The 20,689-nt window shown below is 39.5% G+C and overlaps 4 protein-coding genes across 13 annotated transcripts; 1 reads left to right on the forward strand and 3 right to left on the reverse strand.

The window, feature by feature from the left end:
* Positions 1 to 1,792: 1,792 nt before the first annotated feature.
* LOC135643211 (casein kinase 1-like protein 1) lies at positions 1,793 to 8,583 on the reverse strand. 2 transcript variants are annotated; one of them, XM_065159912.1, is made up of 14 exons: positions 7,985 to 8,579; positions 7,846 to 7,886; positions 6,678 to 6,747; positions 6,445 to 6,593; positions 6,259 to 6,354; positions 6,068 to 6,138; positions 5,227 to 5,288; positions 5,035 to 5,098; positions 4,868 to 4,952; positions 4,667 to 4,793; positions 4,483 to 4,565; positions 4,332 to 4,395; positions 3,209 to 3,345; positions 1,793 to 2,431 (listed from the first exon to the last, which is right to left on the reverse strand). In XM_065159912.1, exons 1-14 carry the CDS (start codon positions 8,058 to 8,060, stop codon positions 2,144 to 2,146), a joined length of 1,413 nt encoding a protein of 470 aa, XP_065015984.1. In that variant the 5' UTR covers positions 8,061 to 8,579; the 3' UTR covers positions 1,793 to 2,143. The 2 variants fall into 2 exon arrangements, with proteins under 2 accessions (XP_065015984.1, XP_065015985.1); XM_065159913.1 differs by having other exon boundaries at positions 2,308 to 2,423; positions 7,985 to 8,583.
* A 1,258-nt stretch (positions 8,584 to 9,841) lies between these two features.
* On the reverse strand, positions 9,842 to 13,163 carry LOC103975151 (uncharacterized). 9 transcript variants are annotated; one of them, XR_010498091.1, is made up of 4 exons: positions 12,745 to 13,145; positions 12,049 to 12,111; positions 11,500 to 11,545; positions 9,842 to 10,122 (listed from the first exon to the last, which is right to left on the reverse strand). XR_010498091.1 is itself a non-coding variant. In XM_065159310.1 (3 exons), exons 1-3 carry the CDS (start codon positions 13,002 to 13,004, stop codon positions 10,048 to 10,050), a joined length of 381 nt encoding a protein of 126 aa, XP_065015382.1. In that variant the 5' UTR covers positions 13,005 to 13,143; the 3' UTR covers positions 9,842 to 10,047. The 9 variants fall into 9 exon arrangements, 1 of the variants encoding a protein (XP_065015382.1); XR_010498093.1 differs by lacking the exon at positions 9,842 to 10,122 and adding an exon at positions 10,129 to 10,980; XR_010498090.1 differs by lacking the exon at positions 11,500 to 11,545 and having other exon boundaries at positions 12,049 to 12,145.
* A 277-nt stretch (positions 13,164 to 13,440) lies between these two features.
* Positions 13,441 to 16,287, forward strand: LOC135642074 (F-box/LRR-repeat protein At4g29420-like). Its single transcript, XM_065157895.1, has 2 exons — positions 13,441 to 13,932; positions 15,300 to 16,287. The coding sequence occupies exons 1-2, from the start codon at positions 13,470 to 13,472 to the stop codon at positions 16,151 to 16,153; spliced, it is 1,317 nt and encodes a 438-aa protein (XP_065013967.1). The 5' UTR covers positions 13,441 to 13,469; the 3' UTR covers positions 16,154 to 16,287.
* A 257-nt stretch (positions 16,288 to 16,544) lies between these two features.
* On the reverse strand, positions 16,545 to 17,765 carry LOC135642075 (inorganic pyrophosphatase 2-like). Its single transcript, XM_065157896.1, has 4 exons — positions 17,589 to 17,765; positions 17,380 to 17,501; positions 17,085 to 17,286; positions 16,545 to 16,991 (listed from the first exon to the last, which is right to left on the reverse strand). Exons 1-4 carry the CDS (start codon positions 17,724 to 17,726, stop codon positions 16,626 to 16,628), a joined length of 828 nt encoding a protein of 275 aa, XP_065013968.1. The 5' UTR covers positions 17,727 to 17,765; the 3' UTR covers positions 16,545 to 16,625.
* Between the last annotated feature and the right edge of the window lie 2,924 nt (positions 17,766 to 20,689).

Here is a 20,689-nt window from a genome sequence, read left to right on the forward strand (position 1 = left end):
GGAAACTTAGTTATTGCTGAGGTTTGTTTACTGAATCCCCTCTTCGGAGATCAAAGTAGGACTGGTGGTAAACTGTCACCTGCTCTGCTGCAGCACCAGCCACCACCTTCTTGCTGTTCTTGACAAGGTGGCCGTAGATGACAAGATTCCAATGATTCTATCTGTTGCAAACCTGTGTAACAATTCATGTGCTAGATTTGTCAGCAAGTGCATAGTGATCGTGATCAGGTCAGATCTAGACAACGTAATCACCTCAGTAGCAAGATTAGTTGTCGCTTTGTATGTCTTATTACTTTCCTTCATGTCATTTTGCTATCATACCAACGGTTGCTCTTGCAAGGCTTTTGTTCCCCAATGCTCATGCAGCGGACCGTTTGTTCCACTCATGAGTGTTCACCATGAAAGCATATGACAGATCAAGTGCGATCTACTCCGTTTTACCCAAAAAGAAACCTCCGAAAAAGAAACTGAAATGGGACATGGAAGCAGCTGATGGGCAGAAAACTTGTAGTGTCGGTGACAGTGCTTTGAATTGGGACTGCAACCACCACTCTTCCCCATGCAACCATTTATTGTGCTTCCGGCAGCCTGCAAAAAAATGGAAGATCTAAATTGCCAGTGATATGAGGAAGGAACTGACGACTGTAAGGCAGTAATTGCCATCGCTTGGTCTCAGGGATCCATGACCCCTCCATGAAATGGGTCGCACCTTGTTGGTCTTCCTGTCATTCCTGGAAAGCTTCGCTGGGCTCTGCAGCCCGAGTGCGTAGCCTACCAGTCTCGACCTATTACCTCATAGCCTGAACACATTGCGGAGGAAGAGGCTTCCGAGCTCAAGACCGAAGGCTTTGTTTACGGATGTCATGGGAAGGAGCGAGATGAGCAGGTGAAGTAGACTAATCATATGAAGTGAGCTGACAAGAAGCGGGACCGCAGAGAGCCTTGGGAAGAAGGAAAAGTCGCATCAGTAACAGAGAGTCCGCGAGCAGGAAAGAAACGAAAAGAAAGGTTCCTATATCTCTCGGGCCTGCCTCGGCGACACCGGTCTCTTTGTCTCGTATCATTGTGGAATTATGTGGCGTGGAAAACACAGGCTACTCGGGTGCGTCCTCCTCGTGAGCATTCTCCAAGTCATGTGTTGGAGATCAAGGCCTTCTCCGACCGTGTCCCAAGGTGAACGTCTTCCAGGTGAAAAGCTCGTGTCATTCTGATGCTTCTTCTCCCCCTCAAACTGCTGTTTGCTTGACAGACTGTCGGAAGATGAGTTATCTGCATGTCAAACTGTTGGAAGCCAAGAAGGTCTCCGCTCTCGTCTCTAAGACTTGTCTTCTTCGATAGGCAAGGCTGTTGATTAAACCGCTGCATGTATGATTTACTATGAAGGAAGTGGAAGAAGGCGGAGGAGGAGACGAAGGTGCTGCTGCGAATGCAGACGTTTACGGGGGACTTGCCAGAGCGGGCTCGAGGCCGCCGAGCTGCGTGCACAAGTGCGGAGGCTGCACGCCATGCACGGCCACACAGGTGCCGGCAACCACGGATCATTCGAGGACGCAGTATGCCAACTACGAGCCTGAGGGGTGGAAGTGCAAGTGTGGCTCAGCCTTCTATAACCCATAGGGTTACAGCTTTCTTATAATGATTGTATCGTCCGATCCCTTCAAAGCTGTGATCGCAGATACATCATCAAAGCGTAACATGTTTTTACTACCTACTGCTGTCCCAACATGATCATGATAAGACTAATGCTCACCTCTCAAGTTTACAAGTAGGTTATATTGGCCAACCCAACAAGTAACCAAAAGAAACCATGGATTTCTGAATCACGTATAATAATAAACAAGTGGTAATAATGATTCAATGATAGCCACAACAGTTAAGATTCAGATTCCACTCGCAAATATATGTACACACATACAGACACACACAAATATAATCCAATACGATTCATGGCTGACAGAAAGGGGCCTTCACAAATAGGCCTCTTAAACTCCTCGCACTCTTCGGGACCAACTCAGTTCTCGGGATCTCTAGATGAGACCCCAGGCCTACAACTTTGAAAGAACATGATACCTGTAATGTTCAGATGCCCGAAATTTCTGCATTTACAACTGTGAGGCAGCGTGTAGCAACTCAAATAGCAGTGCTAGTATCCAACCCTTCCATCACTGTCAAGATCAAGGCACTGAAGTCCTCTGCGTGCAGACTCGCAGTCGAAAGCTTGATGCCTTCCGGAGGATGACAACTTGTGATCTGTTGACACTACTTGTGAGCTTCGCCGGGCTGGAATTCTGTTGACGACTCCGGTGATTGCTTCTGCTGTTCGAGGGTATGATGTTTCTGCCTCACCACCCATCACGGCTTCGCGGCTGCTAGAAACAGCAGCTCGCCTTGAGGATCCTCCTGACCGCCCCAAGAATGTTGAACTGGATGGCTACATGGGGTGAGAGATTTACCATGAGGAATAGGACAAGAAGAAGACACTAGTTATTCCTGCTTATGGAGGTAAATGTTACTAAAACCACATCAACTAATGCAGAGTAGTGCAGTCAGGAGTAGGTTATGGTAAAATATGAAACAGGCTATTTCAAAGCAGCTGAAAGTATCTTTGTGAAAACAGTTTGATGTGATAAAAAGCAAAATAAATCTTACAGCTCTTTTGCAGTGTTGAGCCATATACATCTGTACAAGATGACCAATATACTATGGTTCTCATGCGTTCTTAGAATCTTCAAAGATCAATCTTGAAGGCTTCCAACTCAATTAACAATGAGAAACATGTTAAAATGCTTCCAATTTAACCTAATTTTGCTCCTCAAATCAAAGTAGATTGATTGGGTTATTCCTTTCAGAATAGTTCCTTGAGTAGCATACCTATCTATACTCATGAAAAGAAAAACAAACCCATCTACCCCAATCATCCAAACATTTTTGACAGCTATAAGAGAAAGGTTCAACTAACATTTAAAATATAGGAATCATAGACTAAATTTATATTAGTAAAGATCTACAAAGGGTCATATATCAATAGATCAGCTTTACATCAACATTCAGTACCACTGAAGAAAAGAGTTTTGCAATCAACAAATGCATCGGCAACCCTAAGCAGTGCAAGACATATAGTATCAATTTAGTACAGTAGATCAGTATGATGCAAATCAGCCTCTTGAAAAATATATATTCTAATATAAGAAACGGAAGAACATCTCACCATGGTTTCCTTAGGAACAGCTACATTTCCTGCTGGATTCTTCTCTTTTGATGTTGTACCAGCATTTATGGCAGGTGCAGAAAATCGCCAACGAGAGGGATCTGCTGACCATCCACTAGTCCTTCCTTCTTCAATACCTAAAATAATTTTAGTTGTAGAAGTATAATACTTTGTTAGGAAAGTTTAATAACAAGATCAGAAGAGCAAATCTAATGCATGATGCTCCCACCAATGCGTGACCTAAGGAAGGCCAATGCATGCAACCTTAGAGAAGATGGATAAATCTCAGACACTAAGATTTTAGATAAATTGAAACTAAAACAAATATATGTTGTGGTTTTAGAGATACTAAAGAAATGGGGATGGACAAGAAGCTCCTAGCCTCCTACACATAAAAGTTTATAATATCTTAGATTTGTTATTCGATAGGAAGGAAAGATTGATTGAAATATTCTTTATAAAGCAACAATTGGATGGTCAAAGTGGAGAGTGGTAACAAGTGATTTGTAAAACCATCATCTGAAATTTTATAAGATAATTGTGCAAGACCAACCATGATTTATATAGGTCAAATTATTAGACTGTTAACACAAAAAAGTTAATATAGTTAATATGCAAATATTTTGTGTTTCCCAAAAATGAAAATTTAAAATGGTACGGACATGTTTAATAGAAAAGGATAAAAGAGTTTTAAGTAGAATGAACATGTTTCATGGAAATTTATAAATGTTCTAGTTAAATTATGTGAGTCGATTAGGATTAGTGGTGTTAAAAGATGACAAGAGAGACCCAATAATATTTTACTAAACCAACAAAAATGATCTAAATACTCTTGATTTAACTCAAGATATTGCATTATGATGAGAAAAGATCCATGTTGCCAACTCTGAATGGCTGAGACATTATGGTCTATTGTTGTTGTAGTGAAATAAAAAGGAAAAAATGCTTAAAATAGAAATGCTAACGGTTGCTTAAAATAGAAATTAATAAGCGGTATGAAAGCTGCGAAATAATGTCAGACTAAAGAATGATCAAGGAATCAACTAGCTAATCAAATAGCACTTAACAATTTTCAAATAGTAAAAGGTTAGACAAAGGCATGTGCAAACACTATACATATTACCAGACTGCCTATCCATATTAGCAATCATGGGTACCATCCCAGAACTTGGTCCATCACCAGCAGCCTGAAACAAAAGAAGCAAATTTATTAACCAACAAAACTATCAAAGGTATAAAAGAAGCCATTCTTTTTTTCCTTTTTACAAACTTACAAGAGCTTGTGGAGTGGCACCTGCAATCTGTGACTGCTGATACTTTAAAATGGTCCAATCAAACACATAATCAAATTGAAAACCTGCACGTAACGAAGATATGAGGAACATGATGCACATACCTGACAAGCTTGTAAAGGAACATTCAGTTCGAACCATCCACAATATATACCACAAGACCTACCTTCGCGGATGAAAAGATCACGAAATATTCTCTTAAGATAAGCATAATCAGGTTTATCATCAAAGCGAAGTGAACGACAATAGTGGAAGTATGATGCAAACTCTGATGGATAACCCCGGCATAATGCCTGCAAAACGACAATTTTTTGAAGCTACATATTATTGAAATCTAGCAAAACTGCAAAACAGATATTCCTGTCACCTCAATTGATGTGGAAACTTTTCTTTCACTAATTTTTTCATACTTCTGTTTCTTAGTTCCAGCTTTTAGACCCTGCCACGGAAGGCTACCCAAAAGAAAAAGTAGGATTAGCAAGGGAAAGAAGATAGGAAGGACCTATTCCTAATAATCTGTCAATGGAAACCAACCTTCCTCTCAAGAAATACATGAAAACATATCCAAGAGATTCCAAATCATCCCTCCTACTTTGCTCTTAGCAGCCACAAAATACATAGCAGCAATCAGGAATCACAAGGATAAAAAAACAAAAAAGGCACCCAATAAGCATAGCAATTGTAAACAACAAAATCATGAAAACAATGAAGGTGTAAAGGATATACCAACTCCTAGGTGAGTGTTTATGCTAGCATATCTCGCTGTTCCAGTCAAGTTCTTGTTCTCCCTGCAGGATAGATGACAGCCTGAGATAAAAATAAAGTGCTTCTGCACTTGCTGTCAGACTCACAATGGACACCATCATTTGAATTTTAAGCATATTTACCCATCTCATCATAGAAAGATCTATTATTCAAGATTTCTGTTTCAAGTGGTTTGAAATATCTTGATTAACCACAAACAATGTACTTTCATTCTTCAAGCAACTAGTTCCATTGTGAATTTGTGGTCTCTACTTCATATCATGCATTTCAAGAGAAATGATCATAGCATATGGTTGGCAAACCTAAAGAAAGCATAGGTTAGATAAATTCCATACTGTACGAAAACATACTTATGTTTCACTTTTATCACTTTCTGGTGCAGAGTTGCATCCTTGACGAAATAGTACCTGTACTACTTTCTAGAAAAACATCAACCTTGGTCATTGTCTAGAAGTTTCATACTTATTGGGCCATCCTTTTGATTCTACTTTCAGTTATTCAGACATAATTCTCTTCATGTAGGTTTTGCTATTACAGTCTCATGGATCCCAATAAACATGTACCAACAGTTGCTGAGGGCAAACCATGAAATAAACCTAAGGCCATTCCTAACTTATGGACCACCGATTGCAATGAAAGCCGTTAACAGTTGTACACATGCTAGACATATATAAAGTTATTGAAAGCAATTTGGGTACCATCACCAAGGATTCATGTCCAATGCAGTCCCACTATCATGCACAAAAGAACTCTGTTGACCATGTAACAGGATTAAGTTTATATTCAGGCTTAATAAAATTACCTGTAAGTAATGTGCTGGTGAGTTGTGGTGTCCCTGTACTTCTTGGCCAATCCAAAGTCAATAATGTAGACCTAGAACATGAACTAGGTCAAGTTCTACACAACTGATGGCAAGTTAAAAATAGAAATATCGCAGTGTAAACTGATGGCAAGTTAAAAATAGGAAATCACAGGTACATTTTAGAGACACACCTGATTTGCTCGCCTGCCCAAGCCCATCAAAAAATTATCTGGTTTGATATCTCGATGCAGAAAAGATTTAGAGTGAACATATTCTACTCGGTTGATCTGACAAAGTTTCAGCAAATGATTCAAGAGAACCACAGAAATAACTCAAAGAAGTATTTATACACTGAAGAAGTTAGAACTTAGAAGTACCATTTGATCAGCAAGCATAAGGACAGACTTCAAAGAGAGTTTTCTACTGCAAAAGTTAAATAGATCTTCAAGGCTTGGACCCAATAAATCCATAACAAGAACATTATAATCTCCTTCGATGCCAAACCATCGCACATTTGGAATACCAGCTACCACGAACATGGGAAAATAAGTATAGGTCAAATAAGATCATACACTTGTTTCCTAAAAATGAAATAAAAACTTTTCATTACTTCCTCCTTGAAGGATTCTGTAGAGCTTTGATTCATATAGCAACTGCGGGTGCTTTGTCTTGACATTTTCCTAATTCAACAAAAATGAATCATTATGACCTCTCTGATATATAAAATCAAACAAAATCTGTATGAATATTTTACTTACAATCCTAGTATAAATTAGGATAACCGATGAAAACTACAGAATGGAAAAAGGATAGATCTCCTTGTAATAATTGAATATTTTTTGCTTTGAAAGACAAATAACACTTTGCCTCTCACTGTCTAAAAAATAAATTTGCTTTGCTAAGTCAAATAACACCTTGAAATTTACAAGAGCTATGGGATTTAAGCGCTCCCCTCCATCCACCATTAAACATGCATGCATTCACATACAATTATCCATCTAAATTACATCTTAAGAAAAAGCTACAGAAATGTGGCATTTTATTGGGTTGATTGGCCTTTAAGGACGATAACCTCAAAATAAGGTTCTTCAAAAGAATATCATTCACCCCATAGCATAAAAGGATTGGCATACAATGCAGTATGAAGTGAAAAGTGTCCTGGGCAACATTTCCATATCAGCAGTCCAGCTAGACACAGTTTGTAATAGCCACAAATACCCAATTTTACAAAATTCTTCAGATCCTACAATGTCAGTTAAATAATCAGACATATCATCATAAGATAGATTTGGAGAAAATTTGGCCAATAAATCTGATGTAGTTCTTACTATCACCTGAACCTACTTATGTTTAACTGAACAAATACCTGAAATACATGTGGAATAAAATGGCAAAGGCACATCTTGATTATTTTAAAATTTTCAACTATCTACCTTTCTCCCAGCATAAACTATATTTAACTTCATATCGTAATTTGCATATATATTTTTACCAATAATCATGCTAGACCACACGATTAGTATCAGTTCAACTGCAATTCCCATGAAACACTGAACTTCCATGTAAAAGCTTCATAATCTTAGAATTTGTCATTCAACTCCATAATTATGGTAAATGGTCCATCAGAATCTACAAAATTTCCTGATAGACATGAATGATGCGGCTTATGTAAAGCAAATAAATATAAGTTAAATTGCTTGGTCAAATTATTAAAAAATATTGACATTAGAGAATCCAAGAACCAGGACAGCGAAGGAAAACCAAGTAGAGTTTCTTACTAGCTTGATTGCAACTTCTTCATTTGACTGAACATTAGAACCTGGATAAACAAGCAAAAAGCATCATCAAAACCATAAATAATAATATAATGATAAAGCACAACGCATTAAATAGGGATAAGGTTGACGATAGCAAAACCTAAATAGATCTCCCCGAACGAGCCGCTCCCGATTTTACGACCGAGGCGGAATTTGTTGCCAACTCGAGGCTCCATCACTAATTACCAAAGTGAAAAAAAAAAGCGACCTTTCTGCCAAATTCAGACTGTCAAGCCAACAAAGTCACAAAATCCCCAAGAATCAACAAGCTTTCCCCCACGGGTCGACCCAAACCACGCGCGATTCACCCCCGAGAAAAGGAACAAATGCAGAACGGCTCGAAAGCAGCGACGGAGTCGGGATCGCCTCCAACAGCTTGTAGGAGAAGATCGATCGAATTATCCATGCGGGTGAGCAGAATCGGGCTACAAATCTAGGGTTTCAAAGATGCTCCTTTTATTCCCCGGGGTTCGGTACTGGAAGTGGATTAGACGAGAAGGGAAGGGAAGGGGAAGAGAAAGAAAGGCGGAAGGGAAAGAGAAGGAATAGAATAAGAGTCTGACAGCACCGATGTGGAACTCTGGATGGTGATTGCTTTCCTCACCCTCTCGCGTTGGCCATCCCGCACACCCTCAGTGTTCCTGGGTACGAGTTGGTGGGATAATGGGAGTAGGATTTCAGAGATCTTTTGTCAGTCACCTGCCACCAAACACCTTTGCTTGTTCCACCACCCCCTCCAAAATATCCTTGATTTCGCTGTTCCAGCCACGCGTCTGCATCAGCTTCGGCCCCCTTCGGTGATCACTTTGGTGTGCCATCAACATAGCACTAGCAATCTCTACAATGAATTAATAATTGATTAGGGTTAAAAGATGGTGGTGACTATGAATAATAAAAAACAACAAGTCCAGCAGCGTGTGACATTTTAGAGTTAAATTATATAGGATTAGGATTAGCTAAGACTACCAAAATATATTTGAGAGAAGAAAAATGTGACAATTGAATCAAAGGCGTCAAACAATGCAATAATTGAACGGAATGGCCGACTCCAATCGGTCGTCTTTCTCAGGTCGGACTCACTGATGTGATGAGTGCAGTGCGTTTCCCAGCTACGATTAATCTACCATTTCCAAGTAAATTTTTGGGGATTCAGAAGTTTCCACTCTCGGGGCAGTTATCTGAACTCGTAAAAGCTTTCTATTCTGGATCGGAGTAGATGACCGGTGACGAGTTGTTCGATTTCCTTTGACTTGGTGTCTCTTGTCGCCAAGTTCATCACCTAAAGATATAGGAGTCTGTTTCCGATAGGAAGCCAGCTATCATAGAGGGCCAACAAGAGACACTCGGCTATACGCTACTCTCTCTCTCTCTCTCGGTCATCATCATAGGAAGAGACTTTAGAAAGCAAGAGGTTCACTGTTAAATGGTCTTTGGTATCGACCAGCTTCAGTATGATTCTATATGTGTATTTGTGTTTGGAAACATATTTGAAATAATATGAATTGATATTGTAAAATTTTAAAATAATATTTAACTTGAATATTGTATTATAAATACTGATACTATCTTAGTGTAATATTAATGGATGTTAATATAATTTTTAAAATTTTCAAAATACCATATGCTACTATTTAAAATCATAAGATTGTCAACATTATTTAGTAAGAAACCAATATAATTTATATCTTTTATAAATTTAAATTTATTTATTTATTATATATATATGGACCATTTAAATTTTTTAATAAAATTATATATATATTTTAATAAAATATTAAAATGATAAATTTGTCACACATTATTCAGTGGGCTTTTGAAATACAATTTTATCAAGCAACATTTATATCAATGCAAATTTATAATGTAATTTTTATCTATTATTTATGAATCACTCAAGCTATTTCACAATTGCATGTTTATTAATTTTTTTCTCTAAATTACATTAAAAATATAAATATGTTTCCAAACATAATGTTCATAAAAGTTATTACTGTTTTATACACAAAGGGGTACAAGAATCCTTACATATGCAACTTCAGGTCTCTTAGGAAAACATCATGTTTGACACAAAGATGGATATAACCAACTTAAGAGTAGTGCCAAAAGACATTGAGCACCAGTGCTTCATTTGCTTGCATCCTAGGGCTTAAAGGTGCTTAATGGTTAATGCATTTTGATCATCCCGTCCTTATTCTCCTGTCCGAGACTGCTGAAGAACCAAGAGTTCATGTTCCTAACCTGGCCAATTTCAATAAAGGTGAAAGCCATCAGATTTATGTTTCGTCTGTTATTATAAAGGGAACAAAGATGGAGAAAATGCCGTTTCCTCAAAGCAGAAATAGTTGATGTGAACAATGAAAGTAAACATACCATGGAATTTCTGAATTTATCCTGGAAGCATTTTGTCAGTATGGCCAGGGGAATTTGCCACAAAATAAAGGGTAATGTAGCATCTAGGGGAAATGTATCCTTATCCAAGCAATAGGAAAAAGAAACACATCTTTGATCAGGCAAAAGAGGCAATTCAATAGATGCCTTTCTATAGAAAAAGAGAAGGATTCATGTAACCTCCAAGTCCAACAAAGGATTTATACACTACTATCACATCATAAAAAAAGGAACTTGAAGAACAGTCCGTACTGGGCCGAAGTAGCATAAAAAGTGGAGAAATTTGGTTGCCTGCAATTAGTCTGTTTGTAAGTCCTTTCGCGACAAGCATCTTACTCACAAATATTTGATTCCTTGCAATTAAGCCATTTGTACCACGTGTACATATAATTGAACCCTTACATACTGCAAATAAACTCACAATCTAAAACGTCACATGTCACACTTCTGGATTGGATTGCAGTTGCAACTACAACCTATAGGTATTTGTTTTTTGCTTATAATCACTACATGTTGTCATTTATGGTTATAGGCAACCAAATGCCCCCATATACAGCTAATCTAATTCATCATTTATGTTTTTTCACCCTGAAATAAAAAAGAAAAGAAAGCAAGAAAGGAATGATAAAGAATGCACAAATAGAAAGTGCAAAGCAGTGGATCACTATCAGGCTTCGAGGTCTTCAAAATCTGCTGCTCTCTCTCAACCTGCCACAATCATATATTATCAACATACGCAAGGCAGTACTACCAATGCTGCATGGATCTATATAATACACATAAGTGTTAGAATGAAGATGCAGAGTAGAAAACATATTAGCTGTGTTGCAAATGTAGGGTCCCATGCTCATGATGCACAAGAACTTCATGGGCTAGGTGGTGTGATGGTACTGATTGTGCCAATCCATGTGGAGCCCATGCCAGCCGAATGGCCATGTACTTGGGTTATAAGGGCACAGGTATTTGGCATGCACCATTGCATCATGTCAGATTAATCTCGTGTGGTATATGTCATCACAGGAAACACTTCAAAACCAAGACTAAACCCACCAAGGACTGTTATACATGGTGCATAACATACCATGCCGTGCCAACTGGCATGCCACCTGTGCCAGCCAACATAGACCAAAACTTGACCTAGCCATGTCTTGGTACAACCAACCTGACCATCCTTATATTAAACAAGTTTTCATTTGTCATTGTTTTACAAGAGTGAGAAGATGGTACCTTCTGCCATATGCCAACCCTCAACCTTGATGTAGAAGGATAGAAGCTGGTGTGAAGTGTGTTTATGTTAATAAAGTTACCAAGAATGAACTAAGAATAGTGGAAACAAGTAACAAAAACTCAAAGACAAGCTTATGATGGTTGTCAGAATGTTGCCACAGCAAACCATCCCCATCTATAGTGGGATTTGATCAAGATTTTGAAGACTGAAACAAGACATTGGCAGCCTACAAATAATCTTTTCTTACCCACTTTTGCAACTTGAATATTATGCTAAAATATGTATTGTGAATCACAAAAATAACTTCTCAATGTATTACCACATTTTTGTTTGCAAGATGGAGAGGATGCTACTTGTTATGTGTATTATAATATATTTGGAATTCATCTTAACAGTTAAGGAAACTAACTTCCATAACCCATTTTAGTCACAATTCCATTGCCATATAGGAAATTGGATTGCGCAAATGCATTACTAAATACAAACAATCGCTTCACAAGTACCTTGATAGATTTCTAGCAGAAATGAACCATTTGATGGATGCATACCTAAAACATTATTTCCAGAAATGTCCAAAACTTGAATATGTGGGATGGAACAGCAACAAATAGCTGCAAAAATCATAGAACAGCAACAAAGCATGTTCTATGAGAAAACATATATTTCAAGTTATCTGTAACTAAGGGATCCATTTGTCTGTGCATAACTTGAAGGCATGGATAAGAGATTCACATTTTCCTTGACTGGTGCAGTCCCAATAAAGTGCATGAACAGATGCCAAAAAAAAAAGGAGAGAGAGATAAAAAAAACACCAATATTAGCTTATCTTTCTCCAATTTTTATATAGATGAAACTAATACACATTGTGGCATAACTTGTCAGCTGTTTCTGCATTCCAGCAAACTTTGTAGAACTAAAACTCAGAATCACCAAACGAGGGAGCACCGCAATAATAGTTAATCAGCATTGAGAAAAAGTTCTTTTTCTAGTTGACTATGTAATTGCCCTACTTTTCCTCGAGCTACTCAATTCTCAGAAACTACAAGTAATTTTTTAACATTTTTAAACAACAAAATGACACTTCAAGCATAGGTCTGAGAAATTATTTTAATGTCTTCGTCACTGGTTTTCAATAATTACAAAAAGGGGGAGATTTTACACTTAAATCAAGATAGCAACATGTATATAAAGCAGTTGCAGCCTTCTATATGGATCTTTATTTAAAGGGAGGTAAAAACTCTTACCTTTTCTCCTTGGCCCTCCAGTACGCCGGCGCCGATTCCCGGTACAAGAACTTGGCCGGAACACCACCTCTGATTCCCTGATCCTCGATTCTCCCGATCCCATCCGCATACTCTCTGTCATTCAACACCACCGGCCTCACCTCCTCCTCCTCTCGACCATCGCCGCTAATCACTGGATTCCACTCCGGAATCGAGGGCCGACGCCTCGGCGACAGGGAAGCGCTTCTTCGAGGAGGAGGCCGGCACGGCGGCAGGGGCATAAGAGGTGCGAGGAGGGCAACGATGGGTGTGGCGACCGGACTAGGTTTCTGGTTTCTTCGTCGCTACACGTCGCCATCGGATATAGAAGACAAAAGGCGTGATTCGCTAAACACCTCTCTCTCCCCCCCCCTCTCTGTTTAATGTGGTTTATTATTATATGAACGCAATAGTTTAATTAAATGATGAGACATATTTTGGACCCTAATAACCATTCTTTGCTTAGGAAGCAACGTATTGACTTCGTTAATATTAATGGGGTTGATCTCATCACTCTGAGATGCGTCGAAATCCGGTAGACCAAAGGCCAAGATATAATTATATATATATATATATACATATATATATATATATATATATATATATATATATATATATATATATATATATATATATATATATATATATATATATATATATATATATATATGCGGAGCGCGGTCGTCGTCGTCTGCTCGTTGTGGTCGATGGAATTGGAGGATCTGCCTTCTCCCGTCCTGGTGGAGATACTAAGTCGGCTCGGCGATTCGACCGAGCTGGCCCGGTGCCGCCTCGCCTCCCGGACCCTCCGCTCCCTGTCCCGTGACGTCCGATCCGCCCGCCTCTTTTGCTCTCGCGACCGCTTCCTCCGGTCCCGCGCCCCTGACACCTGCGACCACGACACCCCTTTCAGGTCCCTCGTCGCCAACCTCGCCTCCTTCCTCTCCGCCTCCCCCGGCCCCCTCGCTCTCGCCCTTGCAGCCGAGCGGCCCCTCTCCGCCCCCGCCGACGAGGTCGACGACGCCGACGACCTACACCTCACCGCCGTCCCTTTCCTTGCCCGGTGGCTCCCCCTCCTTGCCGCCCGCCTCCGCTCCCTCGCCATCGACGATTACTGGCTCCAGTCGTGCTGGCGCCCTTCCCAGGCTTTATCCCTCATCGCCGACATCTGTGAGCTCTATCGCTTTCCTCCTTTGAATCCCCATCCCCTAATTTTATCGTTTTTGGTTCTTTTTCTTGAAATTACACTGATTATGAATGCTATTCTGTGCACACTAGAGAAATTACATGCCCTCATTGCATGCTGAGAACCAAAAAATTGAATGTATTTGCATACAATTCAAGATATTTTTGTGTTGCTTGGCCACCAGCGGTGCGTGGACATGATTTAGAAGTCAAGACCTCGATGAATCTGTTTTGGTTTTTACATAGTTCCGTGTAATTAGATTTATTCATGCTTAGAGGCCATCCAACGCGAGATCATACTGTACTACATATAAATAATTCTTCTTTTCCTTCTTTAATCTTCCTTCACATCTTGGACTTTGGATTTCTTAATGATAAAGTTACTACCACCTCAACTTGTTCTTTTCTATCTCTATTATGACTTGCATAACAACACCTGGGATCAACTTGCAATATGAATATGCTGTTATTTTAGAGGGTCAATATGAGGTCAATATTATTTGTAAAGGAAATTAGTATGCTTAGATAAAATTCGAGTCACTAATCATGTAGCAACTAAGTTCTCAGAATTGCAACATCCACTATGGAAATTAGTATGCTTAGACAAAATTCAAGTCACTAATCATGTAGAAACTACGTTCTCAGAATTGCAACATCCACTATGGAAATTAGTATGCTTAGATAAAATTCGAGTCACTCATCATGTAGCATCTAAAATCTCAGAATTGCAATATCCACTAAGGCACATCCAGACGTTAGCAAACATTAAACAAGCTGAAGAAGACAAGGTTCTTAAACTGCAAATTTCTTCAGGAAGGTAATCATATTGGAATTTTTTTATATTTTACTGCAAGAAAAACCCGGAGAGGATCAAGATGATTTTTTTTTCCTCTTTTGAAAATTGATCTATTCATCTTGTGAAAAATAATCCTTCATATTGTGTCAACTGTTTATGGAAAGAATTTGATTAAATTGGCAATATTATGTCTTGCTGATATCAGTAGGAGGTAGGAGATTAAATAGGTCCTTTCATCTATTTCAAAAAATCCATTATTGCTGCCATATTTTAGTCATGTCCTTGGAGAGAAATATAGTATGTATATATGTATGCATGCATATGAGTCTTCTGAAGTCGTAGGTTTTCTAGAGCTGCTCTGTTCATGTGTGATTTATCTCTACCTTGTTAAAAAATGACTGAAATTGCATGTCTACTTGCACCAATGAGTCCCTTACGAGTTCTGTAGATCTATTAAGCTCATAAGTTTGTGATCCTTGTATGGGAAAATAAAAATCATTGCAACTGCTCATTCTTTTCTCGTATGCTGTTCCGAACTAAAAGGTTGCATATGCAGGTCATGATCTTGTAAATTTGGAGGTCAGAAATGCTTGGCTGTCGGTTGAGGAGCTAAAACCAATGCACAAATTGACTTCACTGACCCTTGAATTCATAAGACTAGATGATGCAAACCTCGACAAGGTGAATGAATGTTTCCCTTCTCTCCAAGCTCTTAACTTGATCGGGGTTGGTGGGCTTAAGGAGCCCAAAATTCATCTTCTACAACTAAGGGTCTGCACGTGGACGGTTTCAAATTTTGTGCTATCTCTAACGGTATGTGCACCCAAGTTGGTTGAGCTGAAACTTAAGTGTGTTGAACCAGAGTCCCTTCATCTGGAGACTCCTCTATTATCTGAACTTGATGTTACAATCAAAAAGGCTAGAGCACCCATCGTAGTGGGAGAAAAACTCAATTTGAGGTCTCTCAGGATAGAGTCCTCGGATCTATGCAACTTGGCACAAGTGTTTGCTCCCAGTCGAACCATTAAGCGGTTGGAGTTGGAAGCGTATGGATCTAGCCACGTTGTTGATTTGGTGGAACAGTGCACTATTGATCTGTTGAGCACCTTCCCGGAGATAGATGAACTGGTATTGGGGCCAAGGGCTTGGTTTATCCTCCCAGAAAATCTCAGCGTAAGAGGCGAACTCAAGAATTTGAAGAAACTGATGGTTCATCTAGCACCAGAAGAACTTGATGCTGCAATGATTACCTGGAAATTGACCCCCTTATTGACACATGCCCGTTATTGCCAAGTTGTGATGCTTATTCCTGCTGCTGCCTCCATGGATAGCAGGACGCATGTCATTTCCAAGTGTATCAGTAATTTTCCGGGCATAAGATGGAAATGGGACACATGGAAATGTGGTTGAAACTCTCCATATTATGTCATTTTGATGCATTTACTTCATTTGGCAGAGACATTGCATCTGATCAACAGTGGCCCATAGCAGATTGGTGGTTGTAATCAAGCTGTATGTGCATATGATAAACTACTATTTATTCTTGAGGTTTCTTTTATGTAATTATGCCTCACTTTTCATTGTCAAAATCAAATGTGAGTATTATTATACAACTTGCTGTGGTTTTGGAAAGTCAGAGATTAGAGATGAGAAATCAGCAGTGAATCATGATGGGTTTATTTGACTGATTAAGTTATGTTGGCAAGATGGAAACTTCAGTTTGTCCCAAGTTCCAAGTACCTACTGCTTCAATCCAGTTCCCAAGTGCATGATTGTCTCTGTGTAACTCCCGAAGTGCAAGTGCAACAAAAGAGGCTTACATATTGGCATTCGAATGGTTCGGCATCATCACCAGCATATCCAAGGATCAAAACTGGCACGTTTAGTTAGGAACTGGAAGAGACTTGGGAAAAGCCTCGATGGAAGACGGTGGCAGTGTCTGAAACTTGCAATCGACTGAAATCAGCTGGCTGGGGCTGCTGCGATCAGCCGAGGCGGACTCACTGATGAGCCGAAGCAAGACTCGCTCAAGCTCCTCTGCGTTGCTCCACTCATGGATCTCAGCTCTGAGGGCCTGAGGATTGTCAACGATGAGCTGCCACAGTGGGTAGTTCTTCCTTGGCATCACGCAGTCCTCTTCGTTCAGCCTCAGCGACGGGCAGTAGTCTCCTTTTCCATCGCCGAGGTAGATGAACCGCTTCCTCCCCTCGAGGAATGCTGATGCTTGAATCCTCTCGATGATTGCACTCTACGTGTCAGAGAATAGGAGGAGCAGTGGAGAGGATTATACCGAATCTAATTTGCATGAGCGTTTGTAGGGCCATGCAGGAACAGAGTTCACCTTACACATGTTGGGAGGGCAGAGACGGCAGCCATGGGAAGAAGATTTGAAGTCATGGTGAGGGAAAATTCTCAGCCTCCCTTCCTCATCAACATAGCCTGGGTTTGTATGGATCTCCGAGAAGTAGGCCATGAGGCCATGGTGCTTCAGAATGGTCTCGATGAAGAATCTGTTGGCATCACTAACAATCCGCAGCTCACATCTGAGAGTCGCACCACGTAGGTACCATCCAATAAGATGCTGGGGAAAGAGACGAACTAATCATCAAGAACCATGAAGCAGGGGCTAAGCATACCCGAGAGCGTAAGCTGATTTGATGGCTGCAACGGCGTTGGCGGGCAACGGAGCCCTCTTCAGGTTCTCCGAGATCTCCTCAATCGTTCTACCCTGCGAGTGGAGCTCCTCCATCACCCTATCCTGAATCCGAGGAACCAATCCAATCAGCACGCCGAGAAACCCGCATGAAACAAGGAACACGTGACACAGGAAAGGAGTGACATGTACCATGGCGGAGTTCCACGGCATGGCTTTGAGCAGCTCGTCGAACAGCTGCGTGCCACCGAGATCGTCGATGACCCAGTTATCGCTGTCGCAGTCGATGATAGTCTTGTCGAAGTCGAACACCACCACGACGTCTGCCATGGGCGAGAGAGAGAGAGAGAGAGATTAACTGCAGGGAATCGCGATGTATGAGCAACGAGGCAGCAGCGGTGCTTGGTATTTATAGGGCACAAGATGCCAATGGTACATTACGCAGGAGAACAAGAAGGTGCGGTATCTTCAGGTGAAGGCCACTTCTTCTGGGCTGGTGCTCCTCTTTGCACCCAACACAACCATGGTTGGTGGGATGACCACCACCAACCCGTTACACCCAGTGCATGCGTACCTAAGATTAATCGCAGGGGGGTGTAGGGATTAATTCTCGGAATATGCCCATTACCTTCCCTTAACAGTTTTAGGCAGGAGCGATGCCTCCTTGTACATCTGCATTTGCATCTGCATGCAGTTCTTGTTCTGATGACAACATAAACACATGGAATTTTTCTTGCTGTTTCCGCAGGGAAGATGTGTTGCACAGATTGTGTGCGGTACCTGTCACTTAACTTCCTTCTATCTTGTTGCTTTGAGAAATCGTTCTGATTCATGGCTATGAAATTGATCTACTGTATCTGCTACACTGACACCTCTCCTGAGAAGATCATATAAATCCCCTGATGTTAGGATCTACAGAAGTATTAGAAATGAGCTTCAAAATAATGTTTGGTTCTAAAAGCACTGTTTAAGCTTTCAGGATGCCTTCATGCTGAGTAACCAGTGACACGGGAAACAGCTCACCAGAAAAAGATGCGATGTATAAAGGTATGCAAGTGGTGACATAATTTGTGATCGATACGATCAATCATTGATCGCTTTAACGTGACCTAAAACTGAAGAAAGATCTCTAGCGGTGTCGTCCTCGCGATCTTGTCGATTGAGTGAAAGGTCGATTACGTAGGGCACAGGAACCCAATGCTCAGCGTTGTGTTGGATGCTGAGCATTGGGGTGTCCCTGATGAGCTAAAAATATTGTAAAGAAGCTAAAAGGTTTGTTCTACGTGATACCAGGTCATCTTGATGAGACAAGAATAGGGCAGAAGAGATGGTGGTGGATGAACCACGAATCACCATGGCAGCAAAATATATTCCTTCTTCCTTTGCCCATAGCAGCAAGAATTTTGTTCTTATGTATGTCTATGCCATGTTTCTTCAGATCATGTTGGCCTTATTGTTCTTGATAGGAAGAAGGGATAGAAATATCCAACAATGGAAGAGTAGGACAAGTTTCAATCTTCTTTATTTTTCTCAAGAAAAACTCTTTACAATTTTAGAAACTCTATCTATTTCATGACCCGAGGTTTATATAGTCCTAAGAGATATATTAAAATAATTATATTTAAAATGAATCATTCTCTTTCAAGAAACCCTTTCAAGAACCAATAACCAATTTGACTTATCCTTCCATAGACTTTTAATTTTTTTTTTTTCTTGATGTAATGAATCTTCCTCTTGATGAAATGAATATTTCTTTTGATGAAATGAACCTCTTTATGACACTTAAATAAGTTTAATTCTAACATTCTCCCCCCTTAAACTTGTTCCATCTAGTATGCCAAGTTTCTTTCGAAGTTGTTGAATATATACCTCTTCTTCAATAACTCTATTAAGAAATGCTGATTTGACATTCATTTGTAAAATTTTTCATTTCATTTGAGCTATTAGATAGATAAGTAATCTTACTGTCTCTAGTCGAGTAACTGGTGCAAATACTTCTTCATAGTCAATCTCATATTATTGTTTGTATCCTTTTGCAATCAATCAGGCTTTGTATTTCTCCACCTCTCCTTTTGCATTTATTTTTGTTTTGAAGATCCACTTAACATCGATAGTTTGGTGGTCTTCTGGAAATATAGTAAGCTCTCATGTATTATTTTTGTTAATGGCATGAATCTCTTCATTCATAGCTTATCATCATTTTTCATATCTATAAGCTTCTTCGAAGGTTAATGGATCATATATTGTAAAAGGACAAAATAAAGAAAGTTCATCATTGTTAGTATCAATCCTTCGAGTTGCATCATATAGCTCCTAAATCGGTCTTGTCCTTCTTATAATTGGACTTCTTGAATCATATGACCTAGCTAATCTAGGTGATGATTCCGGCAAAACCACTTCGGTGCTTGCTTGTATTATATCATCTTCTTCTGAAGCTACAGCTTTCTTATGCTGCTCATCACTTTTCCAGTTTCAAATCTGTTGTTCATCAAACTCAACATCTCTTGACATCACAACTTTATTAGTGATAGGATTATAGAGTTTGTAACTAATGAAATTCTCTGGATAACTTAGCAAAATGTATTTCTGACTTTTATCTTCCAATTTTGTTCTCTTTTCTTCTGGTATCTTGGCAAATGCAACACTTTCAAAAATCCTCAAATGATCAACTCTTAGTTTTTGTAAGCTCCATGCTTCTTCTGGTGTAACATTACCAATTTGCTTTGTCGAAAACCTGTTAAGCAAATAAACTGCATAAGCAACAGCATCTCCCTAAATTTCATTTTTTTTAATTTTTCTTTCCTTTAATATATATCAAACCATATTAAGGATAGTCCTTTTTTTTTTTTTTTCTAAGACACCATTTTGTTAAGGTGTGTATGACATGGTGAATTAATGTAGAATTCCATTATTTCTACAAAAACTTTCAAATTCATTTGATATATATTCACCACTCCTATCTGTTTTTAAACATTTAGTCTTACAACAACTTTGTCTTTCAACTAAATCCTTAAATTCTTTGAATTTACTTAAAACTTATTTCTTTTCTTTTAACACGTAAACCCAAGTTTTTCCACTATGATCATCAGTGAAGGTAAGAAAATACCTGCTTCCTCCAAGTGATATTGGATTGATAGGGCCACAAACATTTGAGTACACCAGATCAAGTCGATGCCTTGCTCTTTTTGTTCTTCTTATTTATCCATGACACATACTTCACATAATTTTGTTGGACGATCAATTTTTGGCATTCATATCATCGTATTACGCTTCTCTAGAAGTTTCAAAGCTTC

This window comes from Musa acuminata, chromosome BXJ3-7 (assembly GCF_036884655.1).
Source record: "Musa acuminata AAA Group cultivar baxijiao chromosome BXJ3-7, Cavendish_Baxijiao_AAA, whole genome shotgun sequence".
NCBI classification, from domain to species: Eukaryota; Viridiplantae; Streptophyta; class Magnoliopsida; order Zingiberales; family Musaceae; genus Musa; species Musa acuminata.